Source organism: Phascolarctos cinereus, unplaced genomic scaffold (genome assembly GCF_003287225.1).
Source record: "Phascolarctos cinereus isolate Bilbo 61053 unplaced genomic scaffold, phaCin_HiC Scaffold_5;HRSCAF=322, whole genome shotgun sequence".
NCBI classification, from domain to species: Eukaryota; Metazoa; Chordata; class Mammalia; order Diprotodontia; family Phascolarctidae; genus Phascolarctos; species Phascolarctos cinereus.
In genome coordinates, this window is record NW_027555958.1 from 418,727,866 (window position 1) to 418,745,038 (window position 17,173).

General features: G+C 39.6%; 1 protein-coding gene across 1 annotated transcript in view; it reads left to right on the forward strand.

The window, feature by feature from the left end:
* Positions 1-6,750, forward strand: part of SELL (selectin L) — a 40,921-nt gene extending 34,171 nt beyond the window's left edge. Inside the window, exon 10 of the mRNA XM_020974687.2 lies at positions 363-6,750. Coding sequence (XP_020830346.1) covers positions 363-378 — 16 coding nt within the window. The 3' untranslated portion in view covers positions 379-6,750. The remainder of the gene's footprint in view (positions 1-362) is intronic.
* The last annotated feature ends 10,423 nt before the right edge of the window (positions 6,751-17,173 follow it).

Genomic DNA, 17,173 nt, shown 5'->3' on the forward strand with positions numbered 1-17,173 from the left:
TGAACACATTTATATGCTGTGTGAAAGCATATAAATGAGAGGTAGCTTGCTGTAGGAGTTAGAGAGACTTGAGAGTCAGGAAGAGCAGAGGTCTGTCCTGCCTCTGACATATACTGGCTGAGAGACCAGGGCAAGCTGCTTAAACTCTCAAGGCCCCACTCAACTCTCCAAGAGTTTAAGTTACAGAGGACTTGCTGATCTGCATTGGCAGAGGGAGTTTCCACATTGGGAGTTCCCTATCCCAACCAAAACATATTTCCAGTCCAAAATAGAAATTCTTTCTAGTATTTTCTATCTACAGAAGATCCTAGGGATAATCAATCTCACATTTAATTCACAATCTCTTGCTTTTTCTTTGGCAGGCCTGATGCATACTAAATTGCTACTTGTTAGAGAAAAATCAAAGAACTATCAAACCTTTCAACCGACTTTGCGAAAAAGGACTACAAGTTTTGGGTGGAGTCATGCACATTGGAAGATGACATTGGCGGTATTTTTCTCCATAGCAATGAATCATCCCCACTGCGTCCATTTTGATGTATGCTATTTTCTTTGGTCATTATCTGCCAACATGACCCATAGGTTTGCTACCTTGTATATTTTATGCCTATGCATCTATAAAAAAAATCATTTTGGATTTAAAGAAGAAGGGATTATTTTGAAAAATAAAGACATCTAACTATGGCCCAACACCAATTCTGCTTTGCAAATACAATAAAATGCTGTTTTATAGCAGGTCTCATCTGATCATAGATTTGATACATGGTAGTGGAAAGACCACTGGATAAGGATTCTGAAGATACTAGTTCCAAGTTCCGCTTTAGAAACTTGCTGTGTGGCTTTGAGCAAGTAATTTAGTTGCTTTTAGTTTCGCTTTACTCATCTGTAAAACAGTCATGATTATATATGATTTATCTATGTTTTATATATATATATACATATATATATACATATATATATATATGTATATATACACACATAATTGGCATAGTTGTATATTATAATGAGAGGTGGTATCATGGGATGGTTAGGGGGCAAGCCTTGGAGTAAAGAAGACCTGCCTCTGACATGTTCTGGCTATGTGACAGTGGGCAAGTCACTTGTCTTCTCAGTGCCTTAAGAGGGCACTGAGTTTGCAGAAGGTTGGAAGGAATTCCCAAAATAGAAGTTTCCCATGTTGATGCCTAGAACTAAATATATTGGGTGTAGGGTCCTCCCAGTGAGGAAACTCCCTCAACAATGGACATCAGCAACTCTTCTGCTATTGATAGTCTTAGAAAGTTGCCCAAGGCACTGAAGTGACTTGTACTTCACAAAGGGTATTTGTAAGGAAAATGCCTATAAATCTCAAAAGCACTATAAATTGTGAGTTATAATTATTTGGTCATATCTACAGATCATTTTCTTCATGTATGCCATGTTGTATGATGTCTCTCTTTCTCACAAACTAGTATATGGACATTAGCTTTATCCTTTAATACTACTGATGTAATGAGTTTTAACTGAAATTCCCAAACACCACTGGCCATGGGAATTTGACTTAACTTAGAAGATTTCCATTGTCCTCTGCCTCTCCACTAATTACTACCCTCTCCCCCTGCTAGTCATTCCCAGTGTCCTCTGTTAATTCCTTTTATCAGTAGACTAACCACAGTGAAACGATGCCCACCAAAATCCAACGTATATGAAGAGGAGAGTCCATTTCTCTTAGACCTTCTGTCATTCTTCCATGACACCTGCATTAATTTCTTTAAGTCCTTGGGCATGTGGACCAGTGTTGAATTTCATGGCTAGACTATATTGTCAATTAAAAAACAAATAAGCAACAACTCATTACCAATAGCTCTCTGGGAGAGGGAAGGGGAGGGATGTATTGGGAAATGAAGGTAACATTTTTGAAAATACACAATAAAAATTTTAATGAAAAATTATAAAAATTTAAATTGAAAAATTAATCAACAAAAGTCTCAGGGGCAACCAAGCCCCTTTTGGCTCTCATATAGAAAGGCTAAAAGAAGTGAAAAGAGATACTTTTGATCATGCTTTTTTTCCACCTGGAATGCCCTCCCATTTTTTCCAGTTCACAGCCCATCTCAAGTCCTCCATCTCATCTAAGTAGATTTCCCTGGCCACTTTAGCTCTTCTTGACCTCCCATACCAATATAGTCTCTGACATATAAACTATACTGTTGTAAATTGTTCTAGTTGTTTCATGTATAGAAGCCATGGCTCCCCACATAGACTTTAAGATCCTTGAGGGTAGAGGCCATTTCTTATCCTCTCTTCCCAAACCCCCAACTCTACTGGTTTAATGATAGAAGTTCAATAAATACTTGTTCAATTATATAGAAAATGAGGGATGGACAGGATCACAGCAGACAAGTCAATGGACAAGTTTACATAAAAAATTTTTTTCTTTTTTTGGGGGGTGTGACAATTGGGGTTAAATGACTTGCCCAGGGTCACACAGCTAGTAAGTGTTCTGTGTCTGAGGCTGGATTTGAACTCGGATCCTTCTGACTCCAAGGCTAGAGCTCTAGCCACTGAGCCACCTAGTTGTCCCCTAATTTTTTTTTTAATTGCACAAACAAACTTAATGCAGTTGGAATGAGAAAGGAAACAATTTCATGGGGGCAAATTGGCACAATTTATCTCATATTCAAGACAGATAGGGAATTTATCATATATGTATACCTACATTATCAATTCCCAAAGTGTCTTAAATATCAGAGCATGTGTGTGTGTAAATATATACATGTATACATATATACATATGTGTGTATGTGTGTGTCTATAGCAGAGTCATTCCTCAATAGATCAAACAAGGCAAAGAACAAGGAAGGCAGTTCTCAAAAGAAGGAAGTTATATTATCAACAACAACATGAAAAAAAAGCTTGGAATCACTAATAATAAAAGAAATGCAAATTGAAGCAACTCTAAGGTCTCATCTTACACCCATAAGATTAGCAAAGATGACAGAAATGGAAAATGACAATGGTGGAGGGTATGTGGGAGGACAGACACTTTGTTGAACTGTAGGTGAAGCAGTAACCAATCTGGAAAGCAGTTGGAATTTTACCCCAAAAGTCATTGAACTGTACATGAGCCACTATTAGGCTTATACCTCAAAGAGGTCAAAGATAGAGAGGGAGGAACCATGTGTACAAAAATATTTATAACATCCTTTTTTGTTGCGGCAAAGACCTGTAAACCAAATGGCTGCCCATCAATTGGAGAATGGCTGAACAAATTATGGTATAGCCAAGTGACATCTAGGTGGTACAGGAGATGGAATGCTGGACTCAGAGGCCCGAAGACCTGAGTTCAAATCCTGCCTCAGACATTCATCAGCTGTGTGACTTTTGGCACATCATTTATCTTCTCTCAATGTCAGTAGCCACCTCTCTAAAACGGGGGTTTTCATAGAAGCTATCTCAAAACTTCGTTGTGAGGATCAAATGTAATAATGTATTTAAAGGGCTTTGAAGGCCTGAAAGCATTTATACATACATACATACACACACATGCACACACACATACATACGTAAATATATATCTGTATTTAGGTAACTTTTAGTATTAATAGAATGGAATGGAATATCATTTCTCTGTAAGAAATAACAATTTCAGAGAAATCTAGGAAGTCTTATATCAGCTTATGCAGAGGAAAAAGTGAGCAGAATCATAAGAACAATTTCTATAATGACTCCAACATTGTAAAGGAAAACAAGTGTGAAAGACTCAACTCTGATCAATACAATGACCAATCAGGACCCTACGTGACTGATGATAAATAATACTTCCCACCTCTTGCAGAGAGGTGATGAATGAGACATACATTTTCAGTGTTTGGATTTGGTTTGTGTGACCATTCTCATTTGTTACAAGGGGAGACCTATATTTTTGGGGGGACAGAGGGGACAGTTGTGAGGAATGGGAGGATATCCATAGTGATACTGAAAAAGGAAGAAAAATAAAGAAAAGAGAATCAATGAATCATTGAAAGAAACATGAGAGAACAGAAGGAAGTTCCGGAGGGGACACAGATAAGCTACCAGATTAAATTTAAAATATTCAAAAATAAAATTGTACATGGAGTGGGGATTCATGGTTTCCTCTTTTTCTGTTCTTCTTTGTACAGGGAGAAGTTTGTCTTTGTTGATGTCTGACAAGTTCAAAATAATAAAAAAATTAAAATTTAAAAAAAATTTAAGGGGGCAGCTAGGTGGTACAGTGGATAGAGCACCAGCCCCTGGAGTCAGGAAGACCTGAGTTCAAATCTGGCCTCAGACACTTACTAGCTGTGTGACCCTGGGCAAGTCACTTAATTCCAATTGCCTAAAAAAAATTTTAAATTATATACCAAAGGGCATATTCAGTTATCAGTTTTTGTAAGCTTATCAGCTGGAATAGACCCCTCGTTCACCAACATGTTTTGTATTTTTACATGGTGATAAAGCTCAAGGTCAGAGGCCCTACGCAAATATTAATTTGGTGATAAGGGCTGGACTAATGCCAGAGAAACAAATCCAAACAGAAATATTAGAAATGCCTCCCTGTCACGTAGTGCAGTCAAATTCTGGTGTTTCCACAGAGTTCTTCATTTTTTATAGCAACCAATCACCTACATGGCAACATTTTAGGAGGAAATTTCTTCTCTCTATATTGTGTGTATATGTGTATACATATATACATACTATACATGTATATGTATGTATATATGTGTGTGTGTATATATATATATCATATATATATATAGTAAAGGCTTAATAAATGCTTCTTGATTGATAGATTTTCATTGTAAAGAGTTCTCTTCAGAGGTTTTAGAAACTCAAAGCTTTAGTCACTTAAGAGGCAGCCAATTTTTGTTACCCTCCCCTCCCCCATAATCCTGAGTATGGACCAAAACAGATTAAAATGTAGGTCCTATCTGATTTTAATGTGTTCATTGTGTGTGTGTGTGTGTGTGTGTGTGTGTGTGTGTGTGTGTGTAAAACAGTCTCTCTCTCTCACACACACACACACACCCCGCATGCACGTACATGGTTTTCTAGGTCAAGATGCCACCCACAGGGATCCTTAGCTATGGTTTAGTGGCCACCATTTCTATTTGAGCTCAGCTGCGCTGATGTACCAGTACAAACACTGCTCAGGGAATCAGCAGACTCAGGTTCTAGTCCTGGACAATGGTGTTGGTGGGCAAATCATTGAATTTCTCAGTCACAGTTTCCTCTTTTGAAAAATAGGGTTGGTAATGAACTTCCTGCTTACCTTTAGGGTTGGTGTGAGGTTTAAATGAGATGACGGTTAATCATAGAGATAAAATTGCTGTTTACATTACTTTGTCAACCTTAAAGTATTATAGAAGTAATAGGTATTATCATTAACCCTCAGGGAACTGTGTGAAACTCAACACATTCAAAATTCTAACTGAAGTTTGCTACATTTAGAGAAATATCTCAATATTTAATTGCCTAGCTTCTTGTAGTACTAGCCCATCAAAAACAGCGAATGGTAGGAGGATCACCTAGGAAGGTAAGGGCAGTCGACCTCACTTATAACATATGCCTGAACCTGACCGGGCAAAGCAAATCATGAAGATCTACACTTTGTCTTTAGAATGGATATTACTTCCATTTTCTACTTTTCTTTGGCAAGGTAGAACCAGCCGTATAGCACATGGCTTCTTTGGCTGTCACCATATCTACTCCCCAAAGGTGAATTCAGATGTAGCTTTTACAAATGATTCATTATGTGAGATGCGGCTATAAAGCAGTGGGACCAATCTTTTGTATGTGGCTTATGGAATCCTACATATCTATTCTAGTCTATAAACTATGTTATCTATTCCAAATTGTAGTCATGGATGATGGTATATAAGTCAAGATCGTAATTCCTAACTTCAAGTCCAGTGCTGTATACACTATGCCATGTAGCATTATCTGTTACCTATGCTTTTCTCTCCCATATATACACATAAACATTTACATATATGTAGACACACACACATATTTGTGTGTGTGTATAATGTTAAAGAATGTTAAGGGGTCCCCTGAACTTGTCTTTTTGAGTTGCCATATTTTCCAGAAACACTGGACCCCAGAGTGTACAGGAGGCCCTGAATGCATCAAGGACAAAGTCACCCCCCCTTCCACCACCACCCCACTCAGAGCTGACATAATTTTGTTGTTTGAATCCCAAACTGGATTCTCTATGTGTCCTTGGGAGCCAAGGCAGGGGCCAGTCAGTCTACACTGGTCTGGGAAAATGCTTGTGCAGCTAGGACCCTTGTAACTAAACTGAACCATCACATCTTCATGATCTAGCACAGGGGTGGGGAACCTGCAGCCTTGAGGCCGTATGTGGCTGTCTAGGTCCTCAAGTGCAGCCCTTTGACTGAATCCAAACTTGACAGAACAAAAAAAAAGGGACTTAGACTCAATCAAAAGGCCATACCAAGCATCCAGAAGGGTACATATGGCCTTGAGGCTGCAGGCTCCACCCCTGGTCTAGTAGTTCCCAAGGGAAAAGGTGCAGCTTTTGCCATCACCTTGCTCCTCCTTGTACAAAGAAGAACAGAAAAAGAGGAAACCCCTTTCCATGCCATGCCCCTTTAGGTGGAGATTTGTGCTTTCTCCTCCTTCCTTTGTTCTACTGTTATAAATATGCAAACTTCTGTATGGATTATGAGCTCTTTGGGTTCCATATGCATGTTCATTTCTCTTGTAATAAATCTAGTTTTCACGAAAGTTTCATAAAGTTGTGGTTGCCTGTTGACCGGATATATGTAGAATATATACACATATTTATTCATGAGTCCCAGACACAAAAGATGATGGAAAGATGGTTGGTAATTAGATTGAAGTATATCATCAATAATTATTTATACGAGGGTAGTAGCACAAAAAACATAATTAAGGACATATGCTCAGACTGCCCAAATGGTGCACTGCTATTCATGAAATGTTCATACAGGTGCTCCAATATTTGGGGTACAGAAAGAGGTGGATAAAAATGATGGTTATTCAACAACATTTGTTAAGCACTATGACAGGCACTATGCTGAGCACTTGGGGATACAGATGGCACAGGATGTTGTTGTGTGGATACTACAGTGGAGAAAATATTGAGAAAATCTAGGATTCTTTGCTGTTTTGATGGTATATAAGACTATTTGTTTGGCTGAATTAGGGCTCCTCTAAATTTCAGCCTTTTTTCACTACGGAAGATATTGGCAGGTAAGGACAGATGGGAATGCAGGGCTCAGCTTGTGGGCAACTGAATGCCAGGCTAAGGAGTTTGGATTTCTTCTAGAGCAACAGAGTACAATTGAAAATTTATTAATAGGGATTGTCGAGATTAAAAGAGTGGCAGTACTGTGCAAGAGTGAGGAGAGAGTCTAGCACTGTAAATATTAATTAGAGTCATCTATGTACCATTTCCCCTGGTAGTCGTCCCACTCTCCCTTCAAATTGCACTCATACCTGTAGGTTGGGTTCCCAGAGGGCAGCTCTGGAGTAACACTGTGGGTCTGTACTCTTAATACTGTCACTCATGAGCCCTCACCAGTTTATTTTCCATTAACAACCATTCCAGCACACTAGATTAACTTTAAGTAAAGGCATTTACTCAAGTGACATAGCAAAAATAGTATAGTTATCCCTTCCAAATCATGAACTTCCCTGTCATAGTTCTGATATATTGTGGGTCTGAGTAAGAAATTAAATGGGAATTTTGGGGGATTTTAGTGGAAGCCACTGACAATATGTGATGGCCAGCAGAAGTTTAGAAACTCAGAAATACAGGATTGTTATAAAAAAAGGCATTCCGATGGACTCCGGTATCATATGAGAAAAGAGTAAGTTCTTATGTGATTTCCTAAAGGAAAGCGAAGGTGAAGGATCTACTGCTATGGATTTTACACGGATATTCTAGGTAGTGGGGGTACCATACCCCTAATCCCCATGATGTAGAAAGGAAAACTGTAGTTATAAAATATTACTCTCACAGATACAAGACTTGAGCATACCCTCCCTCAAATATATACAGGATCCATAGAAAGAGTGGGCTCAAAGTTAGGGTACAGTAGTAGTGAGGTACACAGGTAGGAAATGTGGGGCAAAGGCAACTCCTAGCACCTAAGGGTCCAAAGGGCTTTCTCTCTTTGTAAAGTCCTGATGCTGAATTCCCAGGGTCTGTTTTTCTACACAGCCTAATTTTTTTTTTTTTTTGGTGAAGCAATCAGGTTAGGTGGCTTGCCCAGGGTCACACAACTAGTAAGTGTCAAGTGTGTGAAGGCAGATTTAAACTCAGGTCCTCCTGACTCCAAGACCAGAGCTCTTTCCCCTGCACTACCTAGCTGCCCCCAGCCTAATGCTTGATTGCATTATCCTTGTCTTATCCTTGTAGCTGCTTTCTTCCTCGTGTGATTTTCTCTATATATCTATGTCTTCCTAGAGTGTGTCTGCTCCATGAAGGACACAGTATCTTCTAGTGTTACAGTAACTCACCTTCAAAGTTACATGACTGAAGTGTCTTTCTCCTATATATCAGTCTCACTCTGTGATTACTTGTACTCCTCAGGGTTTAGCTGTTGAACACCCTCCTAGAGAGATGACTAATTAGTTTTGTTCACACCTGTTAAAGTTGTTACAAGTGACTCACACTGTAGCACCTTGCCTCTCTCACAAGCTTGTGGACATCTGTCACTTTCTCTGTACCACATAACTGGTAGGACTAGCTTTACAGAGAAAGACACTTTCTTTTTTCTTGTCCTAGTTGTAATCTTATCGGTGGGGAATACGTTCCTCCTTAGCTAATATTTTAACTCTTAAGGTCCCAAAGACGCATTACCATTTAAACAAACCAGCCACTAACAATGATGACTCTTAATTATAACATTTACTGAACAAAAAGTCTCAAGTCCAAACGCCACAGGTACTCATATATCAAAGAAAATGCAGGAATAATAAATATATCACAATCCACACAGAAACCTAGGTCACACTCTCTTGCCCCTGAACTGAGTTTCTAAGGAGGAGAGCGGACACACAATTATAGAAACCAGTCAGGAAAGCACATGAGGGAGGAAAACTCATGTGCTCTGGATAAATTACAAGTATAGACTGAAGGTTTTGCTATCATTAGCCTAAGCAGCAACATGTGTACCACATATCACCATTTCTCTGCTAACCGCTCCCCTTTTGAGCTTCACTTCTCTCCAGCTAGGAAATTCAAGTTATTTCCTGTTGGCTAACCATGAAGTATTCTAAGAACTTTCAACTTGTAATCACTGTTAAAATTACACTGACAAAGCATTACACCTTGATTTAGCTAACGGTTCCCTTTAAAGAACTGCACAGCTCCTCAGGATAAAAGCATTGTCATTACAGACAAACCTAGACCGCTATTCACTCACCAGAATGATGCATTTTTCAATCAACTGATGGCAGAGTTGAAACTCAGCCCATAGCAACTGGTAAGCCTCTTTTACCTTCTTGCTTTTCTCTCTCAAACCAGAGAGGACAGTAGAGATCAAGAGATCTCTACTTCTGAAAGACTTCATCTTTTTCAAACTGTAGGTGGCGCTAAAGAGTAATAATTTACAATGAAGCTCTAATCCAATCAGCTCCTATTTTTCTTCAGCCAATCAGGAATCTTCAAGGCAAAGGATTCTTGTCTTTCTGCTGCTGCTCCTACTTCATCACAGATCTCCAACAGAGATGATCATTTACCCTCTGCTGTTTTTCCATCTTCATCACTTTCATTGGTTTAGATCAGGGCCTCCTGGTGCTAACTCCCTTTTTACCTAGGAAGGTAACAACTCACCAAATCTCCCTTGTGGAATCAACAGTTCTTATTTAAACAGTCTAAAACAATTGAATGGTTTTCCCCCTTTTTTTAGTTTTGACCTCTTAACACTTAAAACAGTTATATACAAATGAGGTGAGAGGACCACAGTGCCCTGCAGTTTCAGCCGTCCTGCAAGTTTTCAAAGAGGTCCAGTTTACCTATCTGTGCTTCTGACAATTGTGTTTATACTCTCATTTTTATCAGTTTTAATAAATTAAAGTTTTTCCTCTGTTCCTTGTAAGCCTTCAAACTGTTCATATACAAAGGAAGCACCAATCTATGTCTTTTACTAGATTATTTGAATCTTTTATTTATGTCAAAGATAATTTTTTTTTGTCTCAAACTGTTCACATCCCATCTGACAATTCTCTCTTTACATGCAAATTTTAGTAGTTTTGGTAAACAAAAGTTCTTTTCCTATACCTTCCAGGCACTAAACTGTCTATCTCTGAAAGGGACAATACCTTACATCATTTACCAGTTGATTAAATTATTTTTCTTTAAACAAAAGTAATATTTCTGCTCCTTTCAATATCAAAATGCTCTATGTAAAGGCAGTGTTTTAAAGGAACAGGACTTTACAAAGGATCAGTGCACAGACACATCTCAACAGTCAGTTTTACACTTCATTAACACAATTCAATTAACATATTCTGGGTTTTCTGTGACTACATCGAGTGAAGTGGGCCAGAGAATGCCCTCTCATATATAATTTAGATCTGACAACAACTTTCGATGGAAAATGTTCAGTATATGCTCACATGTGATATGATACAGTTCCAGAGACAGGCTATACTTTTCAAGGATGATCTTAGCTAAATAGAGACTCATCATTTCTCAGAAGCCCTTAGACAAGCCCAAAGGTACCTGAGGTAGAAAGAATTTAGTCAGATACTGACCAAGCTAGAAGAAAGAGGCTGAAACCTAGCCGAATGAAATTGTTGAATTTTCTTGAAGAGAGAGATAAGAGAAAGAGACAGAGACAGACAGAGATTATGCAAATGTCTTCCTTTTACCACCATTATATCTCAGAGCCAGGCTTGTGATCTGTTTCCCAAAGTCCTCATTTACTTATTCTTTTTGTCAAGGTGTTCTGTAAAGTATGCTGCAAAGACAAAATTATTGACCTTCACTCAAATGCTTTCTATCATGCTTCTCCACCTTTGTGTCCGTTTTGGTACATAAGTATATCTTCTTAAATACACAATGTCATACTCCACACACATTTCATCTATCTTATTTGTTAATTTTTATATATTTTTTGGAGGCACTCAGGGGTAAGTGACTTGTCCAGGGTCATACAGTTAGTAAGTGTCTGAGGCCAGATTTGAACTCAGACTCTTGTCTCCAGGGTTGGTGCTCTTTCACTACATTACCTATCTGGCCCCTATTTGTTTTAAATAAGGTTTAAATATCCAGAGGCATATTCCAGCCATGGGTTTCATCATATCAGCTCTCAGTGATATCAGTGAAGTCAAATTTTCTTCTTTACATTAGGACCTCTAGTTAAATGAATAATTTTTTTAAAAAGAAAAATTGTCTGATAATTTATATAAAGCACTTTGTAAACCTTAAAATGATATATGTGCTATTAAAAAAGCACCTAATAAGTGCTTACTATGGGCCGCATACTGTGCTAAACACTAGAGATAAAAAGAAAAAAGTAAGGCAGTTTCTGCCTTACTCAAGAAACTTACATCTTTATAGGAGGAGACAACAATGAAGAAGGGGGTTGTGGCCATGGAAGGGAAACATCACAAGAATGGTGAGTGGAACCTTAGGGCATTTGGTTATTGATGTACCCTTTCCAGAAGCAATGCTAGTCTCAATTTGATGACAACTGTTCGTGGAGCAACAGGTGTAAAAGGGGGAGAGGGTAAGTGAGGGGATGTAGAGAGCACTCATCAATTAGCCTGGTGAAGAGTTAGATCTGGAGGTCCAGTTAGAAGGGTGATGTGGCAGGAATAGCAGGAAGGCTGCACGTTTGGGTGTCTGGGGCTCTAGCTGGGAGAATACAGCTGAAGAAGCGGAAGGAAAGAAAAACCCCTGAAAGGTAAAGATGCTTTGTGAGATTGCTGAACAGATATTTCATGTTCTCCTTCACTTTGGTTCTGCAGGGTCTGAGCAATTCACAAGGTCCATATCCTTTGGCTAGTCAAGGCTTAGCTACTGGGTGTTCCCACACTGGTCATGTTCTCCTCCAAGGAACATTGTGCTATTAAAGAAATAATCTCCCTCCAGGTAGCTGGCACCTGATGCTAGAATTCTCAACCTGCAAGGTTCCCACCAAGGTTGTAATGTCCATTCCAATGACTAGTGACCTGTGCTTTGGGAAGGAAATAGAAGAACAGCCAGGAACTCAGGCTCACCTAGGCAAACACAGGATCTTTCTGCTATGTGCTTATAGTCTCAAGTCAATTTACTGCTAGGAGAAGGCAGAAGTCCAAGGATGAAAATAGTTGGAAGAAAGTTCTCAAATGACAAGATGATAAGTACCACCCCTAAGAAGCTATTTTTTTTGTAAACAAATGGGTGACAGTGAGGACAACCCCTTTGGTCCATCTTAACTAGAAAGTGATGTTGGGGAGTCCAGTGTTCCCTCTGGCAATTTGCACATACTCATCTGGCAGAAGTACAGAGTGAATACCATGTTCTCTTTCATTTTCAAATAGTTGGGTTGAACCATTTGGAACCCAGTCAACCCAGTTAGAACTTGGCTCTAGGCTTCCTCCCCCAGCCACGATGAGACTCCATTTCATTTTCTGACCTTGTTGTATTTCAGCAGAACCCTAGTCATATGACCTTGGCATAATGGAATTGATTCTTCACATAATCAGGTCCGTATGCTGGAATATCATATGCAACATTTACTCTTGGAATAGCATGGAATAATACAATAAGATACAATATAACACAACAGAACTAGAAAGCGTAATAAGCATATATAACCTCTACCAAGTGGCACTGAGAACTCATTGCTTTCTCAAATCCTGAAAATTGGGAATGTATGAGTTTGGTTAGTCTTTTACTATTGCTTCTCTTTGAGCGAGCAAAGGAGTGTCCACTCAGTGTTCCTTAACTTGCAGATGAAAAAACAGGAGTTCTAGACCTGGGACTCAGCATTAGAAATAAATATATTTAGCATCCTGAGTGAACTCAGGATCTTGGTTCAGCTTGGGGGTATGGAATTTGGTTTAGTTGTCTTGTTGTTGGAAGGACCTCTTCAAGCCACAGCTAACTCATACAGGAGGGTGAGTAGACTTAGTAGCTAGCCCTGACAAGGAGAGAGCTGCTGCTATTATTGGCTCTGCTATCTCCTCACCCTCTCTTCTTCACCCTTCACCCTGGTGCCTATCTCCTACAGCTGAATTTGTCTCCTCATTTCCTATTGCCATCCCAGCCAAACTCTGTGTAGTGGCAGAGAGGGACTGTGAAGGGAAGACAGAGTGAGAAGGGCACTGTGCCATGCCTATCTGATGAGGAAAGGAATAGGAGATAGAGAAGGAGCAGTACAGGAAATAGCAAGAGAATCCCGTAGAAAATAGAACAGGTTTACATTGTGTTGCTCCATAATGCTGAATTAGTACCAATGGGCAGAAATTGCATGGAGGTAATTTTCATCTCAAAAATTTCTAACTAACGAGGGCTATCATAGAGTAGAATAGGCTGCCTCATAGGGAAGTGAATTTCCCATTCTTGAAGAGACATTCAAGAGGAGAATGGTCCTTTAAAGTCTTCATGAAACTTACATTCTAGAAATGGATAGAAGAAAGGAGGGGGTAGGGTTGAGAATAATAACCTTGACACAGATAAGAAAATACTCAAAAATCTGATCATCAAAAGTGAGCATCAAAAATCAATGCTTGTTGTGAGAGTTTTTGCATTTATATTTGGTAAATTTGATGTAAATTTACATTTGTAAACTCTCCCAGAAACCTTCATGTAGGAGGTCTGCAGACAGGTTCCTCTCAAGTCAGGGTTATTCATTTCAACATCCTGGGTTCTTTTCCTTCCCACTTTTAGGATAGATCCATCTGTGAACCACCAGATCCCTCTGAGAACATACATTAGGCTAATGACACTCACAGTCTTCTGTTGTGCTTCTAGTCCTGATACCTGTACTGCTGCTGACCTGGACCATGCTTTTCTTTTTCTTTTTTTTTTAGATTTTTAAGGGTTTTTTTTTCTTTTTGGTGAGGCAATCTGGGTTAAGTGACTTGGACAGGGTCACACAGCTGGCAAGCATCAAGTGTCTGAGACCAGATTTGAACACAGGTCCTCCTGACTCCAAGGCTGGAGCTCTATCTACTGTGCTACCTAGCTGCCCCCTGGACCATGCTTTTCATCAGCAAAAAGAAGAACATGATCAAATTACTTCATCAAAGCCCTCATAGAAAGATGCTAAGGATTTTGAGAGGCAGAATGAATTCAAGGCATGTTGGATGACGTGTGTGAAAACAATCCACCAATCAATCACCAACCATTTATTAAATGACTGCTGTGTGCCAGGCATTGTAAGAGAAAAACACAATTGTCCTTACTCCTAAGGAGTTTCCAAGTTAATGGAGAAGACACACACACATATACATATATATATTCATACACAAGACTATACAAATCAAATACAGTAGTTGGAGAACCAGGAAAGACTTCTTATAGCATATGAGCAGAGTCTTAAAGGAAGTCAGGAGTCCCTGGAGGTAGAAGTGTGGAAGGAGAGCATTCCAAGCATTAGATACGGTCATCATAAAGGTATGGAGATGGATGGAGCATGTTATGTGAGGAACAAGAAGTCGGGAAGTATGGCTGGACTATAGAGTATGTCAGGAAGTAATGTGTTAAATAAACTAGAAAGGTAGTAAGGGGCCAGGTTGTGAAGCACTTTACCTGCCAAATAGATTTGATTTGCTAGATTTGATCCTAAAAGTAAAAGGAAGTTGCAGGAGTTCAATGAGTCAGGAGTAGGATGGGAAGTGGGGAGATGATATTGTCGGATGATGCTTTAGGACAATAACTTTGATACCTAGAGGATGGGTTGGAGTGGGGAGAGACTTGAGGCAGGAAATTAGGAGAGTTCTAAATAATCCAGGTGAAAAGTGGTGAGAACTTATACCAGGCTGACATTTGTACTACTGTGTGAGCGGAAAGAAGGGAACATGTCTAAGAGATGTGAAAGTAGGAGTAATAAGACTTGGTGACAAATTGGCTATGTGGGGTTAGTGCTAGTGGAGTTGATGACAATTCTAAGGTTGCCAGCCTGGGTGATTGGAAGAATAATGGTAACTGCTAAGGTGAGATGGATAGAGAATCAATTAGTAAGGAATAAAAGAATTGCTTTGTTTGAGTGAAGCCCCAGTTGTGATTGGATGAAGCAAACTTGTACTGTATCTGGTTAGCACTGTTTGTATGACTTTCTAGATCTTTTCAGCAGCAAGTGAGTAGGAATGAAAGAGGTAGATGATGGGAGTAATACGGCATTGGGATTTGAAAAAAAAATATAACAAGGGATACATGTTGGATAGGACAAGGGAACAAGGGATTCAAGATTAGACAATAGTGAAAGGTAGAATTGGCTCATAAAGGGTACAGGATTAGGAAGGGAGGCAAGGATAACAAAAGTAGGAATGATGGACTGAGAAAGAATTGAGGTATTGAGGGACTGGAGGTGATGATGAGAATAAATAGGTTTTGGAGGAGCAGAGCACTGGGAGAGGTGGAATGATAGGAATGAAAGGAAGCCGAGAATCCTTGATTATACAACATGTGTGGAAGATATTAAGATCAACTGTAGGACTACCCATCACTGAGCGCAACTAAGTTGAGGTGGAGTGGAGGAGCGGGTCATGGGAGTTTGAGTAGATTGGAGGACCTGGGAAGTTAGTGTGTCTGTGGAACATCAACATGGATATTGAAGTGCCCCATTATAAGGGTAGGTGTTGAGCTCAGGGGAAGAAGGCAAACCAAGCATTGAGATCATTGAGAAATGTCTGGGGGTTGGCAGGTAACAACCACCAGGATCTGGATTGCGTGATAAATTTGAATAGAGTAACTCTCAAAGGAAGAAAGGTTGCTGAGTATTGAGCATAGGTCTTAGAAGGAGAATCTGAAAGTGGCAAAGGGGATCACAGAGTATTCCTTCTTGATTCCTAATCCAGGTGGAGCCAGTCAGGTCTGTGAGAGAACATGCAGCCAGTACGGGAAAGGATGGCCAGGGATGCAGTGTCATCCAGTAGGGAGCTAGGTCTTGGTGAGTGTTGGCAGATGGAAGGAGTATGAGCAGAAGTAGTCCAAAATGAAGAGGTGAATAAAATGCTGAGTGGAGAGAATGGCAAATGGGCTAGTTTGGAGAGGGATGGACAGTGCACAAAAGAAAGCAAGGTATTATAAGCTTACAAAGTCAATCAATAAGCATTTAATAAGCTCCTACTATGTGCCAGGTGCTGTGCTATGTGCTGGGGTTACAAAGAAAGGCAAAGACAGCATTTGCCCTTGAGAGCTCACAATCTAATAAGGAAAACAACATGCAAACAACTATATACAAATAAGCTATGTACAGGAAAAATTGGAGTTAATTAGCAGAGGGAAGGCACTAGAATTAGAAGGAAACAAGAAAGACTTAGTATAGAAGATTTTTGCTCAAACTCGGAAGAAGACAGAAGGCAGAGATGAGAAGGGAGAGTATTCCAGGATATCTATCTATCTATCTATCTATCTATCTATCTATCTATCTATCTATCTATCTATCTATCTATCCGTCTGTCTGTCTGTCTGTCTGTCTGTCTATGTGTCTATCTAGCTATCCACGTGTCTGTCTATCCATGTATCTGTCTATTTGTCTATCTAGCTATGTGTCTGTCTATCTTTCTTTCTTTCTTTCTATCTGTCTATGTATCTATGTATCTATATCTATCTGTCTATGTGTTTGTCTGTCTGTCTATCTATCTATCTATCTACCTGCCTCCCTATCTGTCTCATTTTGGAAGAGAAAGGAAAGAAGAAAGGAAAGGAGGGGGACAAGGAGGCCCCAGTTTTGGTCTCTGGCGGAAGTGAGGTCCAAAGAGACAGTTGTAATATGAGCCCATTTATAATCAGCAGGGACAAATCCCACAGTGAAGGAGAACTTTGTCGTCCTCTTTAACGATGCTGAGTAACATGCACTTCTTGGTGGGTGAAGGGATGAGTCTGCTGCCTTGTCATTAGCCCTCTTATTATACCTTCTGTCCTATTGGGCCTTGCCATAACCTTTTTGCAGCTCCCTCAGGGTCACCAGGCCACCATCTTCCTGCAGGTTTGCCCTATTGAGTGCTGGACTTTATGAAT